Consider the following 20,239-nt stretch of genomic DNA (forward strand, 5'->3'; position numbering starts at 1 on the left):
AACAATTACTTGTACTTATAAGTATTTGATCCAAATCGAAACATATTTCGATATGGCTGCTATGGGGCATAAGGTATGCATTTCTCAGCGGATTTTGACGAATGGTGTTTTACATATATTCCCGAGGTAGTGGGTATCTATAGTTCGGCCCGATCGAACTTAGCGCGTCTTAACTTGTTTAGTTTGCATGAGTTGTCAACGTGAGGTGAGTTGTTTTTTTTTTTCTTTTTATACCCTCCACCATAGGATGAGGGTCAAATTTCGTCATTCTGTTTGTAACACTTCGAAATATGCGTTTAAGACCCCATAAAGTATATATATTCCTGATCGTCATGATATTTTAAGTTGATTTAACCATGTCCGTCCGTCTGTCGAAAGTACGCTAACTACCGAAGGAGTAAAGCTAGGCGCTTGAAATTTTGCATAAATACTTTTTATTAGTGTAGGTCGGGATTGTAGGTTGGGATTGTTGGATCTTGGGTCTTGGACGAGATTGGGCCCTATAGAGGGCCCAATTCTCGTCCGATTTGGCTGAAATTTTGCACATGGTGTTTTGGTATCACTTCCAATAACTTTGCTAAGTATGGTGCAAATCGGTGACGTGGTGTTTTGGTATCACTTCCAATAACTTTGCTAAGTATGGTTCAAATAGGTTCATAACCTGATATAGCTGCTATATAAACCGATCTGGGGTCTTGACTTCTTCGCCGTTTCGAGGTCGCACTTCTTATCCGATTTGGCTGTAATTTTGGACGTGTTGTTTTGGTATCACTTCCAACAACTGTGCGAAGTATGGTTCAAATCAGTCTAAAACCTGGTATAGCTGCCACATAAACCGATCTTGGGTCTTGACTTCTTGAGCCGATAGAGGGCGCAATTCTCATCCGATTCGGCTGAAATTTTGCATGAAGTGTTTTGTTACGACTTCCAAAAACTGTATTAAGTATGGTGCAAATCGGTGCATAACCTGATATAGCCGCCACATAAACGGATCTGACTTCTTGAGCCTCTAGAGGGCGCAATTCTCATCCGATTTGGCTAAAATTTTGTACCTTCAATATACGTGTCCAATATGGTCAGAATCGATATATAGCTTGATACGGCGCCCATATAAACCGATCTTCCGATTTTGTTTCTTGAGCCCCTACAAGGCGCAATTCTTCTCCGAATAGACTGAAATACAACACAATGACTTCTACAATGTTCAGCATTCAATTATTTGCCTAAAAAGAGATTCCGCGCAAAAAACTCGACAAATGCGATCCATGGTGGAGGGTATATAAGATTCGGCTCGGCCGAACTTAGCACGCTATTACTTTTTGTTCTCAGATTAGTTCTAATAATTTTCCGGGGGCGAGTCACTGCCCCAGCTCCCCAACCGCATGGGTTATGTGTGTTTGCATATGCATCCCTCTAGCCATTTGCTCCAAGCTCCGACGCTGGCCTCCTCCAGTAATCTTGAGTATCATTGGCACTCAGTATTTAAGTAAGAGTCAGTGCCACCTGACTCCTCACTGAGACTCTCCTCTTGAAATGACTGACTGCCCGCGGCAGCATTTACATTTACTCCTCATAAATATGCATCTTTCCGCTATCCGCAAACTGTAGACGCGACCGTTAGCTTTTAGCTAAGCTTCCCATGATAAAGTGGAAAACTACACGAGTCGGAGCTCAAAGTTCCAGCCCGTGTGGTGCTTACAGCTATGCCGTGTCTGCTGGGCCTTCAATTTTACGACTTCTGAATAAACTTCGAATATTTTCTTCTCTCTTTCTTCTGGCTGCACTTATACCAGTAAATTATTTGGCATCCCTTGAAAAACTAAATGAAATGTATGGCCATGACTTTTGCTTTCCTCTATACTGACACCAATACTTACCCGCTGTAACCTTGCAATTCAAATTCAATATTTTCTCATGTGCTTAAACGTTTTATATATAATTTTCCATTCCGTGTATTGTATTTGTTACATTTATTGTGGAAACCACTGTCAGTTACATATGATATTTTATTCATTATTATTTGTGAGATATACATTCTTATACAAGTTTATATATGATTCTTGTCCATGGTACTACAAGTGTATGGGTTAAGGATTTTGTGAGTACAATTCAACATGTATGTATTACAAAATGTACAAAAGATTCATTTTGAGAAGAAATTGCCAAACGGCTAAAATAACCCTTGAAGAAGGATAGTTATCTAATAAATACAAAACTAAAAGAAAAAGGTTGGTCCTGGAAGATCATTCGGTTGGGATTATGGTTGACATTTCAATATAGTAATTTGTCAAAGAGTGATTATGATGTGGACTGTTCCTTGACATTTGGGCGGTTTGGTTAAGCTACCGTTTGCTCACTCATTTCCTCTGTCGCTTAGACTCCTAACTCACGGCTGGGTGTTGTTGTGGCCACCTGACCTGTACTACTTGTTGGTGGTGGTGGAGAAACCAAACTGGGCATCAAACGATTCAATAGACTTCTCACCGCAAAAGTCACATCATGGTTGGCAAAACAGAAAAGAAACGAAACCACAAATCCTTGAAGGCTTACCAATATAACCGACAACAATTGATAGAAACGTTCCAAGGGAGTGCCAGTGTCTGGACGATAGGGTAGCAGAAAATGCTGCAATCCAAACAAGGGAACCTGCCGCAAAAGGCAATGAATCAAGAAGCAAAAAAATTTTGTCAATAAAATAATATTTTCTTATTTACGAGTACGAGTACGAGTATTTCGACAAAAGGACAACTCAAACAAATGCTTACCAAAATAATCGTGGCTCGTACGGCCTTGCGTATGGCCAAAGGAGCTGGTTGTGCCGATTGTGGATGCAGTTTGCGAACAATCACACGCAATACGTTCACCAGGAAAACTGCGATGAACATTAAGAAAAACGAAAGGATAAAGTCACCGACATTTAAGGTTCAATTGAAAGGTAAACAAAGGTAAAGGAAACCACCAAAATGATATTTTATAAAAACAATGCTCATAAACATTTTTTTTTTATTTCCCCCAGGGGTAGAACAGGCGGACTTACAGAAACTTGAAACCAAGGACACACACACCGGCACTGAGAATATCCACAAAAGGAAGCTATCCTTCATCCAGCAGCTGTTAAAAGGAGAGAAAAGGGCAGAAAAACGTTTCAATAATGTTAATAATATTTTCATTAAAGGAACCAGAGAAAAGATTTTTAAGGATTTTTTTTTTTTTCACCGAAAAAAAATTGTCGCTATTTGATTATACTTTTCAAGATTCAATTAAATTTTCATTGATTTTTTGGTAATAAAAAATTGTTATATTAATGAAGTTTGATAAAAAAATATTTGGCATTGTTTTCATTATTGAATACAATTTTGCAATGAATTTTAGTAACATTTTACTAATATTTAATAACAAATTTTAATAAAAATTTTTAAAAAATTTAAAAAAAAAAATAAAATTAATAAATATTTTTAAAAAAAATTTAAAAAAAAAAATAAAATTAATAAACATTTTAAATAATTTTTTTGTCTTTTTTTCCATGTATATAACTGCCAAGGAAAGGACTACTTCTTTTTAAGCCCAATCTTTACTTACTGTGTGTTATCTTCGGGATGAAAATACCTAGCCACCCCATACGCCGTCACAAAGATCAGAGGAGACAACCAGGAAAAGATTTTGAACCAACGCATAACAACTGTGTCCTTGACAAATACCTTTGGTGGAAAAGATAAAGGATACTGGCAAATTGAACATTAATTAAATGTTTTGGGGTTGAAAGGGGGAAGTGTATGCAACACCCATGCTGTTATTTTAAACTCACGACTTAACAGTCTCAAAATGGTTAGACAACTATCTACGAGGAACTTTTTTTCGGTTTTTATTATGCTGTAATACAAAAGGTAATTTCCATTGCAGCAAAGATTTCAACTTACCACCACTAACACCAAATGTAAATGCATTCCCTCGCAGAACATCCAAAAGTAGTTGACCAACATGAAGTAATGAATTAGCAAATGCAAGGAGATACACCAATACTATGACAATAGGGGGTTTTAGGCAATCAAGTTTGAAAAGCATTACGAAGCCAGAGAATGAAAAAGGAAAAATTACATTTAAGATATTAAATTATTGCAAAATAAAATAAGAAAGATCTAAGAAATGAGAAATGAGAAAAACTCAATATTGTTGTTATTCTAACAGTAGGTGGTGTCTTCATTCCAAATTCGTTTAATATGGTCTGATAAATGTACAGTTTCAGGCACACTTTGACATGTGTGGAGTGCGTTCACAGGGATCTGGCTGTAGAAATAAAGGAAGTAGCGTCTGTTGGAACGTAGTTGAGCCAGAACTGGTGTGGTTTGCAGTAAGCTTAACCTTTACAGTCCCTTTGTGTGTCCCAGTCTGTTTGGTTAAACGGAGATTTGAGGAATCTTAAAAAACCACGAGGAGGCTCTATAAAATGTCCGAAACATGAATCCTCTGACGGATTGGCTTTTTACAGAAAATTCTTAATTAACGCAAAAGAAATAAGTATACTAGTGCTAAGTTCGGCCGGGCTGAATCCTATATACCCTTCACCATGGATCACATTTGTCAAGTTCTTTGCGCGGTATCTTTTTAAAGGGCGAGCAAAGGACAATGGTTAAAAATTGCTATGCTATTGGAGCTATATCAAATCGGGCTATGCATGGTATGGATGATGAAGACCAATTTTACTTTACTTTAATTGGCTATGACAGAATATTTCTTCCACTAGCCGAACGTATTGGGTTGCCCAAAAAGTAATTGCGGATTTTTCATATAGTCGGAGTTGACAAATTTTTTCACAGCTTGTGACTCTGTAATTGCATTCTTTCTTCTGTCAGTTATCAGCTGTTACTTTTAGCTTGCTTTAGAAAAAATGTGTAAAAAAGTATATTTGATTAAAGTTCATTCTAAATTTTATTTAAAAATCCATTTACTTTCTTTTAAAAAATCCGCAATTACTTTTTGGGCAACCCAATAGAATAGCGTTCCAAGCGCCTCGATCTTCTGCGCTCATTCTATTATCTCTGACACCAAGTTTCGAGGTGTCTCCCACCACTTGATCTTTCCATCGGGCTTTTGGTCTTCCCGGTTTGAGTGTACCACAGTGTTTGCCTTCAAAAGACTTCTTTGCTGGAGCTTCTTCATCCATTCTGACAACATGACCTAGCCAACACAGCCGTTGTATTTTGATGCGTGTAACTATGCTATCGTCGTCATACAGCTTATTCAGCTCGTGGTTCAAACGTCGCCTATATTCTCCGTTAACGCAAACGGGTCCATATATTTTACGAAGAATCTTTCTCTCAAATACTCCAAGCACTGCCTCATCTGCTTTCACAAGTACCCATGCTTCAGAACCATATAACAGCACGGGTAGTATCAGTGTCTTGTATAGTGTAGTCTTCGTCTGTCGAGAGGTGGCCTTGTTATACCCTCCACCATAAGATGGGGGATATACTAATTTGTCATTCTGTTTGTAACTACTCGAAATATTCTGAGACCCCATAAAGTATATATATTCTTGATCGTCGCGACATTTTATGTCGATCTAGCCATGTCCGTCCGTCCGTCTGTCTGTCGAAAGCACGCTAACTTCCGAAGGAGTAAAGCTAGCCGCTTGAAATTTTGCACAAATACTTCTTATTAGTGTAGGTCGGTTGGTATTGTAAATGGGCCATATCGGTCCATGTTTTGATATAGCTGCCATATAAACCGATCCTTGGTCTTGACTTCTTGAGCCTCTAGAGTGCGCAATTCTTATCCGATTGGAATGAAATTTTGCACGTGTTTCGTTATGATATCCAACAACTGTGCCAAGTATAGTTCAAATCGGTCCATAACCTGATATAGCTGCCACATTAACCGATCTTGGGTCTTGATTCTTGAGCCTCTAGAGTGCGCAATTCTTATCCGATTGGATTGAAATTTTGCACGACGTGTATTGTTATGATATCCAACAACTGTGCCAAGTATGGTTCAAATCGGTCCATAACCTGATATAGCTGCCATATAAACCGATCTGGGATCTTGACTTCTTGTTTTTAAACTGCTTACTTAGTTCAAAGTAGCATCTGTTCGCCAGTATTATTCTTCGCTTAATCTCAAAACTGGCGTCATTCATTTCGGTTACGGCGGTGCCGTGGTAGATAAAGTTACTGACTGTCTCAAAGTTGTGGTTCCCAACTTTCTCCATTTTCTTTATCTGCTTGGTGATGAAGACCAAAGTAGAAGTTATTGTGCAAAATTTCAGGGTTGCCCTATTGGGGCCCAAGAAGAAAAATTGGGAGATCGGTTTATATGGGAGCTACATATAGCAGACTATGAACCGATTCAGACTATATTTGACACGTAGGTTAAAGGTCATAGGAAAAGTCGTTATGCAAAATGTCAACCGAATCAGATAAGAACAACTTCCGTCAAATCGGATAAGAATTGCGTCCTCCAGAGGCTCAAGAAGTCAAATCTGGAGATCGGTTTATATGGTAGCTATATAAGGTTATGGACCAATTACCAATTGACCATACATAGCACAGTTGTTGCAAGTTATAACAAAAAGCTTCGTGCAAAATTGCAGTCAAATCGGATAAGAATTGAGCCCTCTAGAGGCACAAGAAGTCAAGATCCAAGATCGGTTTATATGACTGCTATACAAAAACATAGACCGATATAGCCCATTTACAATCACAGCCGACCTGCATTAATAAGAAGTATTTGTAAAAAATTTTAAGCACCCAGCTTTACTCGTTCGAAAGTTAGCGTGCTTTCGACAGACAGACGGAAGGACAGGTTTTAGATCAACATTTCGATGAGTTACAAACGTTATGACGTAATTTGTATACCTCCATACTATGGTGGAGGGTATAAAAAGATATCGTACAAGGCCGCCTCTTAAGTCTCTTCTTGTGATTCTATAGAGGGAGTGAACGAGTCCTCTAGACTCCGCAGGGCCGAAAGGTTTTCGGATCCCTAAAGATTACAGAACAAGGACGACAACGCTTGAGCTTGTGCCTGTGACGCAGACATCACAGTCATAGACGTAGGATCGATGTACGCTGATGATAACGATATCCCTCTAATAACAATACAGTGCCCAGTCACAGTCTGTGGTTGAGGATATAACAAATGAACGGAACCGGCGGTGAATTCGTTAAAACCTGCACGCCAACGGAAACGGATGACATGTGATGTTGCAAACGGCAGAACCACTTGCAATACAACTTCTTAGGGCGATTTTTATACTCACCACCATAGGATGGGGTGGTCAGCGAATAAGTCTAGTTTGGCGAGAGTTGTGTAGGTGGGCTGGACCCCCTGAGGTCTGGTACCGAAAGCGGGTATCGATTTCGTACTCTACTCCAGCATCTCGTAAATATGCAAACACCACCCTATTGTTTAAGGGGTGGAGCGGCTCAAAGTCTTAAGATTTGGCCGCACATTTCGATATCCTATTCGTTTTTTACTCTCAATAAAAACCTTGAAGCATTTCCTATGCCATTGCCCGGCTTTTGCGGCTAACAGACACCGTCATTTGTTTTCGGACACAATGCCAGACATGAAGCAACTGTAAGTAACACCGAATTCCTGACTTAGATTTTCTGTTTCGAGGTAACTTTAGCCGATTACTGACTAAGGTGTATGTCCATCGTGGCATGGGGCGGATTAATATCCGCACCCTCCGCAAACTAACCTAACCTACTCTCATATACCTTTCAATTGAGTTAAATTTTGACTACATATCCATTTGGCGGGCATGGAGGTGGGACGTAGGGAAGGGGACAATGCATCCCATTTATAAGGGAAATTTTATCAAATTTTTTTCTATCAGAAATTTTTTAAAATTTTATTTCTATAGGAAATTTTATCAAAATTTCATTTCTATAGGAAATTTTATCAATTTCTATAAAAAAAATTGACAAAATTTTAATTTATACGGGATATTTCATCAAAATTTCATTGCTGTGGGAAATTTTGTCAAAATTTCATTTCTAAAGGAAATTTATTCAAAATTTCATTTTTATAGGAAATTTTTCTAAAATTTCATTTCTATAGGAAATTTGATCAAAATTTCATTTTCTATAGGATATTTTGTCAACATTTCATTTTTATAAAAAAGACCGTTAACAGTTTTCTTATATACTTACCGTATTGTCTCGTATTGTTTCTGGCTCCTCAACAACAAATTTATACCACAAGATCCAAGTGATGCAAGTAAATGCCAAAGAGGCGAATAAATGAACATGAATGCGAATCCTGGTGCAACGCAAGGATCTGATAACAATAAATGGTTTACATTTTTATGTAGGGATGTGATTAATAAATCTGATGCCAGTGCTTACTTAAAACCCAAAAATATTATAAGGGAGAGAATTAATGCCACAGCGGACACTGCATAGCCTTTCACATACAATTCATTAACAAATGTTCGAAACTGTTAAAAAAGAAACGTAGGACAGTAAGATAATAGAAATATCGAAAGTTGTAACAGTGAGAAATCTATATAAGTGATTATTCTACCTCCAAATCTTCATAGTCAATGCAATTTGTATAGTTGGACCACTCTTGTAAGCTCTCGGGATGATGATACCATGTGCCATTTTCTAGGCAACTAGAAAAATGGGATATTAGATATGGGGACAGTTTGATTTGTATAGATGAAAAAAAATTAATATTGTATAGCAAAAACATTATCTATAAGAAAATTCTACGAACAAACCATGGATCTTACATCAAACATTTTTCTGCACCTCTCGAATTGAAAAAATCTATTATTTCTAGCATTTGTTTTTCGGCAAAGATGGGCATATACATTTTCAAGTCGAAAGGCGCGGATTAGGATATTTCTTCGAACATTTTTTCTAAATTTTCTTAAAGCACAAATAGAGTCGAATCTTGTTTTGTTTCAATACTTTTCTTTGAAAATCATTCTTTAATAATTCTTTCAATTTCTTATACTTTATTCTAAAACTCTAAGGTGTTAAGTGTGGCCTTTACATTCCCCCCTCAAAAACCCATTTCAAAATTCCAAATTCCCGTCAGTCATTAATTTCAAAATATTTGTATGATGCCTCAAGATATTCTTACCTCCTAACACATTCGTTGAATTCCATTGTTTGCCTACACAATTATTTCGTCTAATGCTATACTTTCGACTAGGCTTAGTCTAGTACTTTCAAACCCCATACTTATACGAAATCCTTTCCACTTTCATTAAAGCCAATTAATATCCATTTTACGCAGATATTTACCTACTTAACACCCACTTTGATTGCGTTTGCCTCAAAGATAAGCCCCATTGCTGCTGCTCTAATCCTGCTCTACTTACGTTTTGTGGGCCAAAAATTTACTATTAAATCCCTCCACAAAGTCTGGACAATACTGACTGAGTACAGTGCCAGCTGGGGTGCGTGGCCAACACAGGTAGCCATCAAAGCGCAAGGGACAGAATGCCACCTCCTCTGTTGGGGTGGAAGCTGTTGATGAGTATTGGCCGGTTGTTGACATGCCATTGGTTGTGAATGCATCTTCCACGGCCTCCGTAAATGAAGTAATTGAATTAGGCGAAAGAGTGGCAGCACTTATGGTGGCGTACAACTCATTGCGTTCCTCTTCGGCAATATTGACATTTTCTAAATTAATTGAGCCCTGATTCAGAACAGCATCTTCTACATAGCGTGGTATGGAGGTGGGGAATTCTGTGGAAAAAAAAACAAAAGAACATACAATTGAAAGACAAAACATTAGTACTCACACTAATGAGAAGTGATGAGCTTTTATGTTGCTCACAAAGCATATCTCTTTGAATCTTTTTTCAGAGTATTTCGCTTCAGTAGTAATAATAAGGTCTAATTTTATCTAGAAATGTATTATCCTCTACTGAATATTTTTTCTTACCAGTACTTTGTGCCGATTGATTTCGAAACCATGATTCGTTTTTATACTTCACCATGCAATCCACAAATAGATGTGTTAGAAATTCCTTTAGATTGGCATCCCGTTTACTCCGACTAAGTTGATTTAGTAACAGCTCCATGTTTTTGTTGTATTTATTTAACCTATAAAGAAACCAGACAAGCAAGCATTTGTTTTTAATACCAATTAGTTTGAAGGCAAAAAAAAAAAAAAATGAGCAAAACAAAATGAAGGAGGGAAAGTTAAATAACAAGAAGAAGATTTCAATCACAGGTTTAAAGTCGTATACATTAAAAATTAACTCATACGCACCAAATAACTATTAGACACGACCATGTACATTATTAGCCAATCCGCTACGCCACCAAGAAGGATTAGTTTCTCACGCCCCAGAATATTTTTCCCTTAGATACTAATAAGCAACATATGTAATAGCGATCGGTTAATGACAAGTCGAGCCGACATGATGCCCAAAGTTGAATGTATTATTTTCTTAGAGATCCAGTGGAAAATACGCATTTATAAGGCACAAGGCGAACTGGGCTCGCTCCGCTGCGCCTTCTTTAACTCTCTAATATCTTTTTAAGGTGGGCACATTTCGCCCTGAATGCGGATATCGAATTCGAATTCGACTTGGACCCAAATTTTATTATCATATTCGTTTTCTGGTCTCCAATACCTTTCATTCGATACCCTTATTGTAGCCAACGGACCACTTTCGAATATGGGTGGCGTTTTTGGGTATAGGGGGAGGGTCAGTCTCCACCCGATCCACACAAAAAATTATATATCCTATATTTCCTGCCAGACAAACGTACACAATCTATTATAATTTTAAGCAAATCGGTTCAGCCAAGTATCATATAGTCATAATGGGTCTAATGACGTTTTTGAGGGGTGGCGTGACCCCCTATACTTCGATCTGATTTTGTATGCCAGATTCGAAATTTACTCCCGAATACCTTTCATTTGAGTCCCATATTGAAATGAACGTCCAATATGTCTGTTTGGGGGAGTTTTGTTGTTGGGGCGGCTCGGTGGGTACTTAGACTCAAATTTAAATGCCACATTCGTGTTCTACTCTCCAATACCTTCCATTTGATACCTATATTGTCCCGATCGGTATACTTTTGATTTTCGGTTGTGATTTTGGCATGAGGGGCAGGGTCCGCCCCCCCCCCCCCCCCCCCCCCCCTTCCGATACGGAAAAATTATATAGCCTATGTTTCCTTCCTGACCGAAAATTTCGAGGAAATCGGTTATGCCGAGTTTCAATCTATACGGAACAAACAAGCCGAGTCCCATATATGCGTGATTGACTAATGTGCCCATTTTGGGTGTTTTTGTAGGGGTGGGGTGACCCCCTAGACTTCGACATGAATGTGTATGCCAGATTCCCTTATACTTATCATTTGATACCTATATTGTCGTTATCGGTCCACTTCAGATTTTATGTGGTGTTTTTGGGGTAACGGTGGAGGAAACAGTCCCCTTCCGTTATCAATAAATTATTAAGGCTATTTCTAACTTCTGATCATATTCGTAATTTACTCTCGAATACTTCTCGTTTGAGTCCCATATTGTCCCGATCGGTCCACTTTTATTTTTGGGTAGCACTTTTGGTGTAAGGGGAGGGTCCGCCCCCTTCCGATATGAAGAAGTTATATAGCCTATGTTTCCTTCCAGACCGACCTACACAATCTGTGAAAATTTCAAGGTAATCGATTCAGCCGTTTTTGAGTCTATACGGAACAAACATACAAACAAACACAAATTGAATTTTGTATTTAAGAAGAAGATTATGGCAAAACAATGAACTGTACATTGCGCCACTACTGCGACTGCGATCAAATTTGCCGTTCGACAAAGACATTCTTCCCAATCCGGTTAAACCATGTCCGTCTGTCCAATGTTCGGCACTAAATAGACGGGCCGTAGGTTCCAAATGGGGCCTGAATCCGAGGATAGTCTATTGGCCTTACAACAGCAAAATTACACCAATGCCTACTTACGTCACAGTAGTTTGGTGGACTGCAATGGAGAAAAAGTGCAACGTAAGTATAGTACAACAGGTTCAAAGAACATGTTGTCTTTGCATAAGGGAGCGATAAGGACCACGTCCACTATGGCACTGCAGCCTATTCTAGATATACGACTTATTGACATTCAGATTAGGAGTGAGGCATCCACTGCGGCTATGAGACTTAAGGCGTTGGGAGAATGGATAGATGTAATCAAGGCGGCGCACAGTGGATAAAATCGAAAAAAACTAGAAAAATTATGCCGTTTGAGATCGGGAAGAGATAACTCTTTGAAATTTGAAAGGTTAGAGTTGAGATATTAGTGAGATTGCGTTCAAAATTTCAAAGCCCTAGGTGGTTCGGGCGCCTTTTGGCAAACCCCTAAAGTTGGTCACCGAAAAATTGTTGGTATTCCGAAAAATTGTTGGGGCTGCAAACCTTCATTTGTGGTCCGATTTTCAAAATTCTTTTTTTGCTGGATAGTGCTCAAAAAAGTACAATATCTCCACTGGTTTCGAGGATATACGTGTTTCTATTTGAATTTGTTGAAATTTTGACCGAGATCGGCTTCGTGTTTTGCAATTTGCGAAGACATTTGTGGTATTTGCACACGATCTCGTCAACTCCTCAGCTCTAACCACCTCAAATTTTAAAGAGATATTTCTATCTGTTCTCAAATGGCATATTTTTATACCCTCTACCATGATGGGGGTATACTAATTTCGTCATTCTGTTTGTAACTACTCGAAATATTTGTCTGAGACCCCATAAAGTATATATATTCTTGATCGTCGTGACATTTTATGTCGATCTAGCCATGGCCGTCCGTCTGTCCATCCGTCCGTCCGTCCGTCTGTCTGTCGAAAGCACGCTAACTTCCGAAGGAGTAAAGCTAGCCGCTTGAAATTTTGCACAAATACTTCTTATTAGTGTAGGTCGGTTGGTATTGTAAATGGGCCATATCGGTCCATGTTTTGATATAGCTGCCATTTAAACCGATCTTGGGTCTTGACTTCTTGAGCCTCTAGAGTGCGCAATTCTTATCCGATTGAAATGAAATTTTGCACGACGTGTTTTGTTATGATATCCAACAACTGTGCTAAGTATGGTTCAAATCGGTTCATAACCTGATATAGCTGCCATATAAACCGATCTTGGGTCTTGACTTCTTGAGCCTCTAGCGTGCGCAATTCTTATCCGATCAGAATGAAATTTTGCATGACGTGTTTTGTTATGATATCCAACAACTGTGCCAAGTATGGTTCAAATCGGTCCATAACCTGATATAGCTGCCATATAAACCGATCTTGGGTTTTGACTTCTTGAGCGTCTAGAGTGCGCAATTCTTATCCGATTGAAATGAAATTTTGCACGACGTGTTTTGTTATTATATCCAACAACTGTGCCAAGTATGGTTGAAATCGGTCCATAACCTGATATAGCTGCCATATAAACCGATCTGGGGTCTTGACTTCTTGAGCCTCTAGAGGGCGCAATTCTTATCCGAATGGAATGGAATTTCGCACGACGTGTTTTGTTATGATACCCAACAACTGTGCCAAGTATGGTTTAAATCGGTCCATAACCTGATATAGCTGCCATATAAACCGATCTTGGGTCTTGACTTCTTGAGCCTCTAGAGGGCACAATTCTTATCCGATTTGAATGAATTTTTGCACGAAGTATTTCGTTATGATATCCAACAACTATGCCAAGTATGGTTCAAATCGGTCCATAACCTGATATAGCTGTCATATAAACAGATCTGGGGATTTGACTTCTTGAGCTTTTAGAGGGCGCAATTCCTATCCGATTTGGCTGAAATTTTGCATGACGTATTTTATTTTTACTTTCAACAACTGTGTCAAATAAGGTTCAAATCGGTTCATAACCTGATAGAGCTGCCATATAAACCGATCTGGGAACTTGACTTCTTGACCCCTAGAGGTCGCATTTATTATCCGATATGCCTGAAATTTTGTACGATGGATCCTCTCATGACCATCAACAAACGTGTTTATTATGGTCTGAATCGGTCTATAGCCCGATACAGATCCCATATAAATCGTTCTCTCTATTTTACTTCGTGAGCCCCAATGGGCGCAATTCTTATACGAATTGGCTGAAATTTTACACAGGTCTCCAACATACAGGGTGGCTGATGAATATTGCTACAATGATGAATATTGCTACATTTTTTTTTCGGTGTATGGAATACATTTTTCTTTTATTCATGTTAAATTAAATTATTAAATTAATTATTAAATTATTATTAATTAAATTAATTAATTAATTAATTAAATTAATTATTAAATTATTATTATTAAATAGAAAAAAAGTTATTACATTTTTTTTTGGTAGCGGCTTTCATCAGCCACCCTGTATAATTTTATTGTGGTCCGAACCGGACCATATCTTGACATCGTCTTAATAGCAGAGCAACTCTTTTCTTATATCCTTTTTTGCCTAAGAAGAGATGCCGGGAAAAGAACTCGACAAATGCGATCCATGGTGGAGGGTATATAAGATTCGGCCCGGCCGAACTTAGAACGCTTTTACTTGTTTTTTTTTTTTTATTTTATCTCACTGTACAATGATAGAAAGCCTGGAAGGAACGGAAGAGGTTTGTGATCGGGTACCTGAGACGACTCGTAAGGTCGAGTGAGAGGCATGCGCACACATACTAAGGCACTGGAGACTATTCTAGATATCCGACCCATAGACATACAGACTAAGTGTGAGGCAGCAACTGCGGCTATAAGACTTAAGGCTATGAAGAAGGGTTCGAGGATACTAGCACACCTTCGTAGTATAATCGAGGTGATGATAGGACAGCTGGAATGGAAGAGGTTTCACATCGGATACCTGAGAAGAAGCTTGACGTCAAGTGCGAGGTACTGCTGCCAGTGGCACAGTCTTGGATTGACGGAATCCTAGTTTTGCCATCTGGTATATCATGCCACACAGATGGATCAAAGCTAGAGGACAGAGTAGGCCATCATTGAGAACCCAGTACCAGAGATCCGTTTTCAACTGCCTGATCATAATACGGTCCTGCAGGCGGAGATCGAGGAAATCACGGATTGCGTAAGGTGGTGTGATGTTGAAGCGAGGACGTTGAGTGTGAACATCTTTACAAACAAAACTGGCCATCAGGGCATTAGCAATCAGGACGGTAGGGTCATGAACGGTCTTAGAGTGTAAAAGCGTGCTATGTTCGACCGGGACGAATCTTTTATACCCTTCACCATGGATCGCAATTGACGAGTTCTATTCTCGGTAACTCTTTTTAGGCAAACAAAGGATACAAGAAAATAATTTCTATGCTACTGGAGCTATTTCAAGTTATGGTCCGATTCGTACCATAATCGAATTGAATGTTGGAGACCATAGTAGAAGTTATTTTGTAAAATTTCAGCCAATTTGAATAAGAATTTTATCCTTTAGAAGCTCAAGAAGTAAAATAAGGAAATCGGTTTATATGGGAGTTATATCAGGCTGTAGACCGATTCAGACCATATTTAACACGTATGTTGAAAATCATGGGAGAAGACGTTGTACAAAATCAGCAAATTCAGCCAAAGCGGATATTAATTGCGCCCTCTAGAGGTTTAAGTCAAGAACCCAGATCGTTTTATACGGGAGCTATATTAGGATATGAACCAATTTGAACCATACTTAGCACAGTAGTTGAAAGTCATAACGAAACACGTCGTGCAAAATTTCAGCCAAAGGATAATAATTGCGGCCTCTAGAGGCTCAAGAAGTCAAGAACCCAGATCGGTTTATGTGGCAACTATATCAGGTTATAAAACGATTTGGTATGGTTCAAATCGTGTTTTGTTATGACTTTCAACTACTGTACTAAGTATGGTTCAAATCGGTTCATAGCCTGATATAGCACGAAACACGTCGTGCAAACTTTCAGCCAAATCGGATAATAATTGCACCCGGTTTATGTGACAGCTATATCAAGTTATGGATCGATTTCAACCACACTCAGCACAGTTGTTAAAAGCCATAACAAAATACCTCATGCAAAATTTCAGCCAAATCGGATAAAAATTCAAATTGGTCAATAACCTGATAAACAGCCATATATACCGATCCTGGATCTTGAATTCTCAAGCCACCTGAAAGCTTGAGAATTCAAGATCCAGGATCGGTATATATGGCAGTTTATCACGTTATAGACCAATTTGAATCATACTTGGAAGTCACAAAAAAATACCTCGTGCAAGAACCTCAAGAAGTCAAATCCCAAAATCGGTTTATATGGCAGACAGGGGCGTAGCCAGGGACGGGAGCCCTCTAAGGCAGGTCTATTTTTGGCATTTTTCGTCGTTAATGCGAACCTGTGCACACGGAGCAGCAGCAAGAGCCGTTGCCGTTGTTTAGCGTTCGAAGCCATTAATACAACCCCCAAAAAATATTTGCACTGTGTTGGCAATCAGTGTAAAATTCAGCTCTGCTTTTATGACCAAATGCCACCGCCTATGTGTCAGTTCCTGCAACCAATAGCTACCATAATTGAAAAAAGAAGTATCTTCACCAAATTTTACAGTAACAACAATTTTGGCAAATTTCGATTATGAAGAAATGTGTGGTGCCAGCCCCCCCCCCCCCCCCCCAAATCCTTGCTACGTCCCTGATGGCAGATATAACAAAGCATGGACCGATATGGCCCATTTACAATCCCAACCGACCTATACTAATAAAAGTATTTGCGCAAAAATTCAAGCTCCAAGCTTTACTCCTTCGAAATTTGGCGCGTTTTCGACAGACAGACGGACGGACAGACAGACGGATGATGGCTAGATCGACTTGAAATGTCACGACGATCAAGAATAAATATACTTTATGCGGTCTTAGATGAATATTTCGAGGTGTTACAAACAGAATGAAGAAATTAGTATACCCCCATCCTATGGAGGACAGTTTAATAACTTTTATTTCATAGGTAATGCTAAAACAACAACAACCGAAATGTTCCCAATTACATTAATAAATAACCTAACAATACAATAATTGGCTCTCAGGCCTACTTGTTTAAAACAAATGAGTTTTATTGCAAAGAATTGTTTTTTAATAAATTGTATTTTATTTTATTCAGGCATATATTATACAACTCAAATTCGATTCAAACCTCTTAACAACTCCACAAATGCAATATTATATTTATACTGTACATTAGGTCCAGGCTAACATAATTAATAATTGTCATTAAAAAATTGCATTTACTATTGCTAGAGAAACGAGCCATGGCATCACCAGTAGATGATATTGACATTTCTATTACGTTCACTTACCTTTGGCTAATGAAATAACACTATCATGGTGACATTGTCCTGATGTATGAATAACTGCATTTTCCAGGTGCAATCATTTGGTAACATCAATGCAAAGAATTTATTACAACACACATACTGATAAATAGACAAAGTAATTGCATTTCTTTTGTGCAGAGAAGTATAACTTACATGTCAATGAGGAACCTGTTGACATTTTCATTTGCTAAGAGATGGAATCATTAAATACTGCTGGGAAAATGCAACATGTTGAACATGTTCTCATATCAAACACAGAATTCTTCACGCAATAGCAGAATGCGAAAATATCGACAAACTGTAGGGAGTTATATGTACCTGAGCAATGTATTAAAGGCAAAATTATTCAAAGACAAATTTTCGACTTTGATTGTCAAAATTTAAAGATGATATATCATTGATATTAAGGTGTTTGCTTTTTGTAATAGATGATACTTGCAAGCAGTAGTTTTGTTCATAATATCCACAGAAAAAAACCGCGAATTTTCGGCAGTCGTGGAGGAACATTCAAATACGACATATATAATAAGGGCCATGGTCAGAGTTCTTTCAGCGAAATTCGTGTTCCAGTCACCAAAATTTAAATACAACAAGTAAAAAAGCGCAAAGTTCAGCCGGGCCGAACTTTGGATACCCACCACCTCGGATATATATGTAAACCACCATTCGTCATAATCCGGTGAAATATTCATAAGATGCTATGGGGACAAAAACCCCATAGCAGCTTTATCTTAATATAGTCCGATTTAGACCAAATTCTACACGCATATTGAGTGGTCTATTAAGTACATATATTTGTTCAATTTTGTAGAACAAAATATTAGTCTTTTTGGTACCAATATAGACCGATAAAATTTCAGCGAAATCGGATTATAAATTCGTCTTTTATGGGGCCAAGACCTTAACTCGAAAGATCGGTTTATATGACAGCTATATTCAAATCTGAGCCGATCTGGGCCAAAGAGGGCTGACGTAGAGCCTAACACAACTCACTGTCCCAAATTTCGGCGAAATCGGACAATAATTGTGCCTTTTGTGGGTTCAAAAGCTTAAATCGAGAGATCATTCTATATGGTAACTATATCGAAATCTGGACCAATCTGTGCTAAACTGCAGAAAATTGTCAAAGAACCTAACGCAACTCACTGTCGCAAATTTCGGCGAAATGGGACAATAAATGCGCCTTTTAATGGGGCCAAGACTTAAAATCGAGAGATCAGTCTATATGGCAACTATATCCAAATCTGGACCAATCTGTGCCAAACTGCAGAAAGTTGTCAAAGAACCTAACGCAACTCACTGTCGCAAATTTCGGCGAAATCGGACAATAAATGCGCCTCTCATGGGCCCAAAACCTTATATCGAGAGATCGGTCTATATGGTAGCTATATTCAAATCTAAACCGATCTGAGCCAAATTAAAGAAGAATGTTGAAGGGCCTCACACAACTCAATGTCCCAAATTTCGGCGACATCGGACAACAAATGCGCCTTTCATGGGCCCAAAACCTTATATCGAGGGATCGGTCTATATGGCAACTATATCTAAATCTGAACCGATCTGAGCCAAATTGAAGAAAGATGTCGAAGGGCCTTACGGAACTCACTATCCCAAATTTCAGCAAAATCGCATAATAAATGTGGCTTTTATGGGCCTAAGACCCTGAATCGGGGTATCGGTCTTTATGGGGGCGATATCAAGATATAGTCCGACATAGCCCATCTTCGAACTTAACCTGCTTATGTACAAAAACAGAATCTGTGCAAAGTTTCAGCTCAATATCTCTATTTTTTAATAACTGTAGCGTGATTTCAAAAGAAAGACGGACGGACATGGCCAGATGGTCTCAGATTTTTACGCCGATCAAGAATTTATATAATTTATAGGGTCGGTAAGACCGCCCCGTTCGCCGAGTTGGTAGCGTGCTTGGATTACCAGTACAGTGATCGTGGGTTCGATTCCAGCCAGAAGCCTTGGTCTGTCGCTACTGTGGTATTACAATAGGCTTAAAATTGTCTAAGTGAGTCTGTAAAGGACTGCCACTTTTACCTAACCTAACCTAGGGTCGGAAATGGATATTTCGATGTGTTTCAAACGGAATGAAAAAATTAATATACCCCATACTTCGGTGGTGGGTATAAAAACTGAAATTTTATTTAATTTCTAACATTTGTCATACATGATTTCTCTATCCTTTCATTTGTCTCCTATTGATGTCAACTACTGCCCTCTTCCAATTTCAAATAAAGGGTGATTTTTTTGAGGTTAGGATTTTCATGCATTAGTATTTGACAGATCACGTGGGATTTCAGACATGGTGTCAAAGAGAAAGATGCTCAGTATGCTATGACATTTCATCATGAATAGACTTACTAACGAGCAACGCTTGCAAATCATTGAATTTTATTACCAAAATCAGTGTTCGGTTCGAAATGTGTTCATTCACCGTAACGTTGCGTCCAACAGCATCTTTGAAAAAATACGGTCCAATGATTCCACCAGCGTACAAACCACACCAAACAGTGCATTTTTCGGGATGCATGGGCAGTTCTTGAACGGCTTCTGGTTGCTCTTCACTCCAAATGCGGCAATTTTGCTTATTTACGTAGCCATTCAACCAGAAATGAGCCTCATCGCTGAACAAAATTTGTCGATAAAAAAGCGGATTTTCTGCCAACTTTTCTAGGGCCCATTCACTGAAAATGATTTGCAAGCGTTGCTCGTTAGTAAGTCTATTCATGATGAAATGTCAAAGCATACTGAGCATCTTTCTCTTTGACACCATGTCTGAAATCCCACGTGATCTGTCAAATACTAATGCATGAAAATCCTAACCTCAAAAAAATCACCCTTTATAAGCAATAATAATGTGTTTGACATCGTCTGCTAAACATCCCACGTTATTCTTTAATAAACTCTACGATGACGTCATCAATGTTGTATACGTTGCACAAATGTACTACAAGTCCT

General features: G+C 38.6%; 1 protein-coding gene across 8 annotated transcripts in view; it reads right to left on the reverse strand.

The window, feature by feature from the left end:
- Window positions 1–1,907: 1,907 nt before the first annotated feature.
- The window catches only part of LOC106083463 (calcitonin gene-related peptide type 1 receptor), a 119,613-nt gene continuing 101,281 nt past the window's right edge, over window positions 1,908–20,239 (reverse strand). For 7 of the 8 annotated variants that reach the window (XM_013246536.1, XM_059366412.1, XM_013246543.2 and 4 more), the window contains 10 exons: window positions 9,904–10,064; window positions 9,335–9,704; window positions 8,527–8,617; window positions 8,349–8,440; window positions 8,154–8,280; window positions 3,918–4,019; window positions 3,580–3,722; window positions 3,038–3,111; window positions 2,766–2,872; window positions 1,908–2,646 (listed from right to left, as the gene is read on the reverse strand). In XM_013246536.1, coding sequence (XP_013101990.1) covers window positions 2,374–2,646; window positions 2,766–2,872; window positions 3,038–3,111; window positions 3,580–3,722; window positions 3,918–4,019; window positions 8,154–8,280; window positions 8,349–8,440; window positions 8,527–8,617; window positions 9,335–9,704; window positions 9,904–10,042 — 1,518 coding nt within the window. In that variant the 5' untranslated portion in view covers window positions 10,043–10,064 and the 3' untranslated portion in view covers window positions 1,908–2,373. The remainder of the gene's footprint in view (window positions 2,647–2,765; window positions 2,873–3,037; window positions 3,112–3,579; window positions 3,723–3,917; window positions 4,020–8,153; window positions 8,281–8,348; window positions 8,441–8,526; window positions 8,618–9,334; window positions 9,705–9,903; window positions 10,065–20,239) is intronic. The other variant, XM_059366413.1, reaches the window with a different exon arrangement.

This window comes from Stomoxys calcitrans, chromosome 4, assembly GCF_963082655.1.
Source record: "Stomoxys calcitrans chromosome 4, idStoCalc2.1, whole genome shotgun sequence".
NCBI lineage: Eukaryota > Metazoa > Arthropoda > Insecta > Diptera > Muscidae > Stomoxys > Stomoxys calcitrans.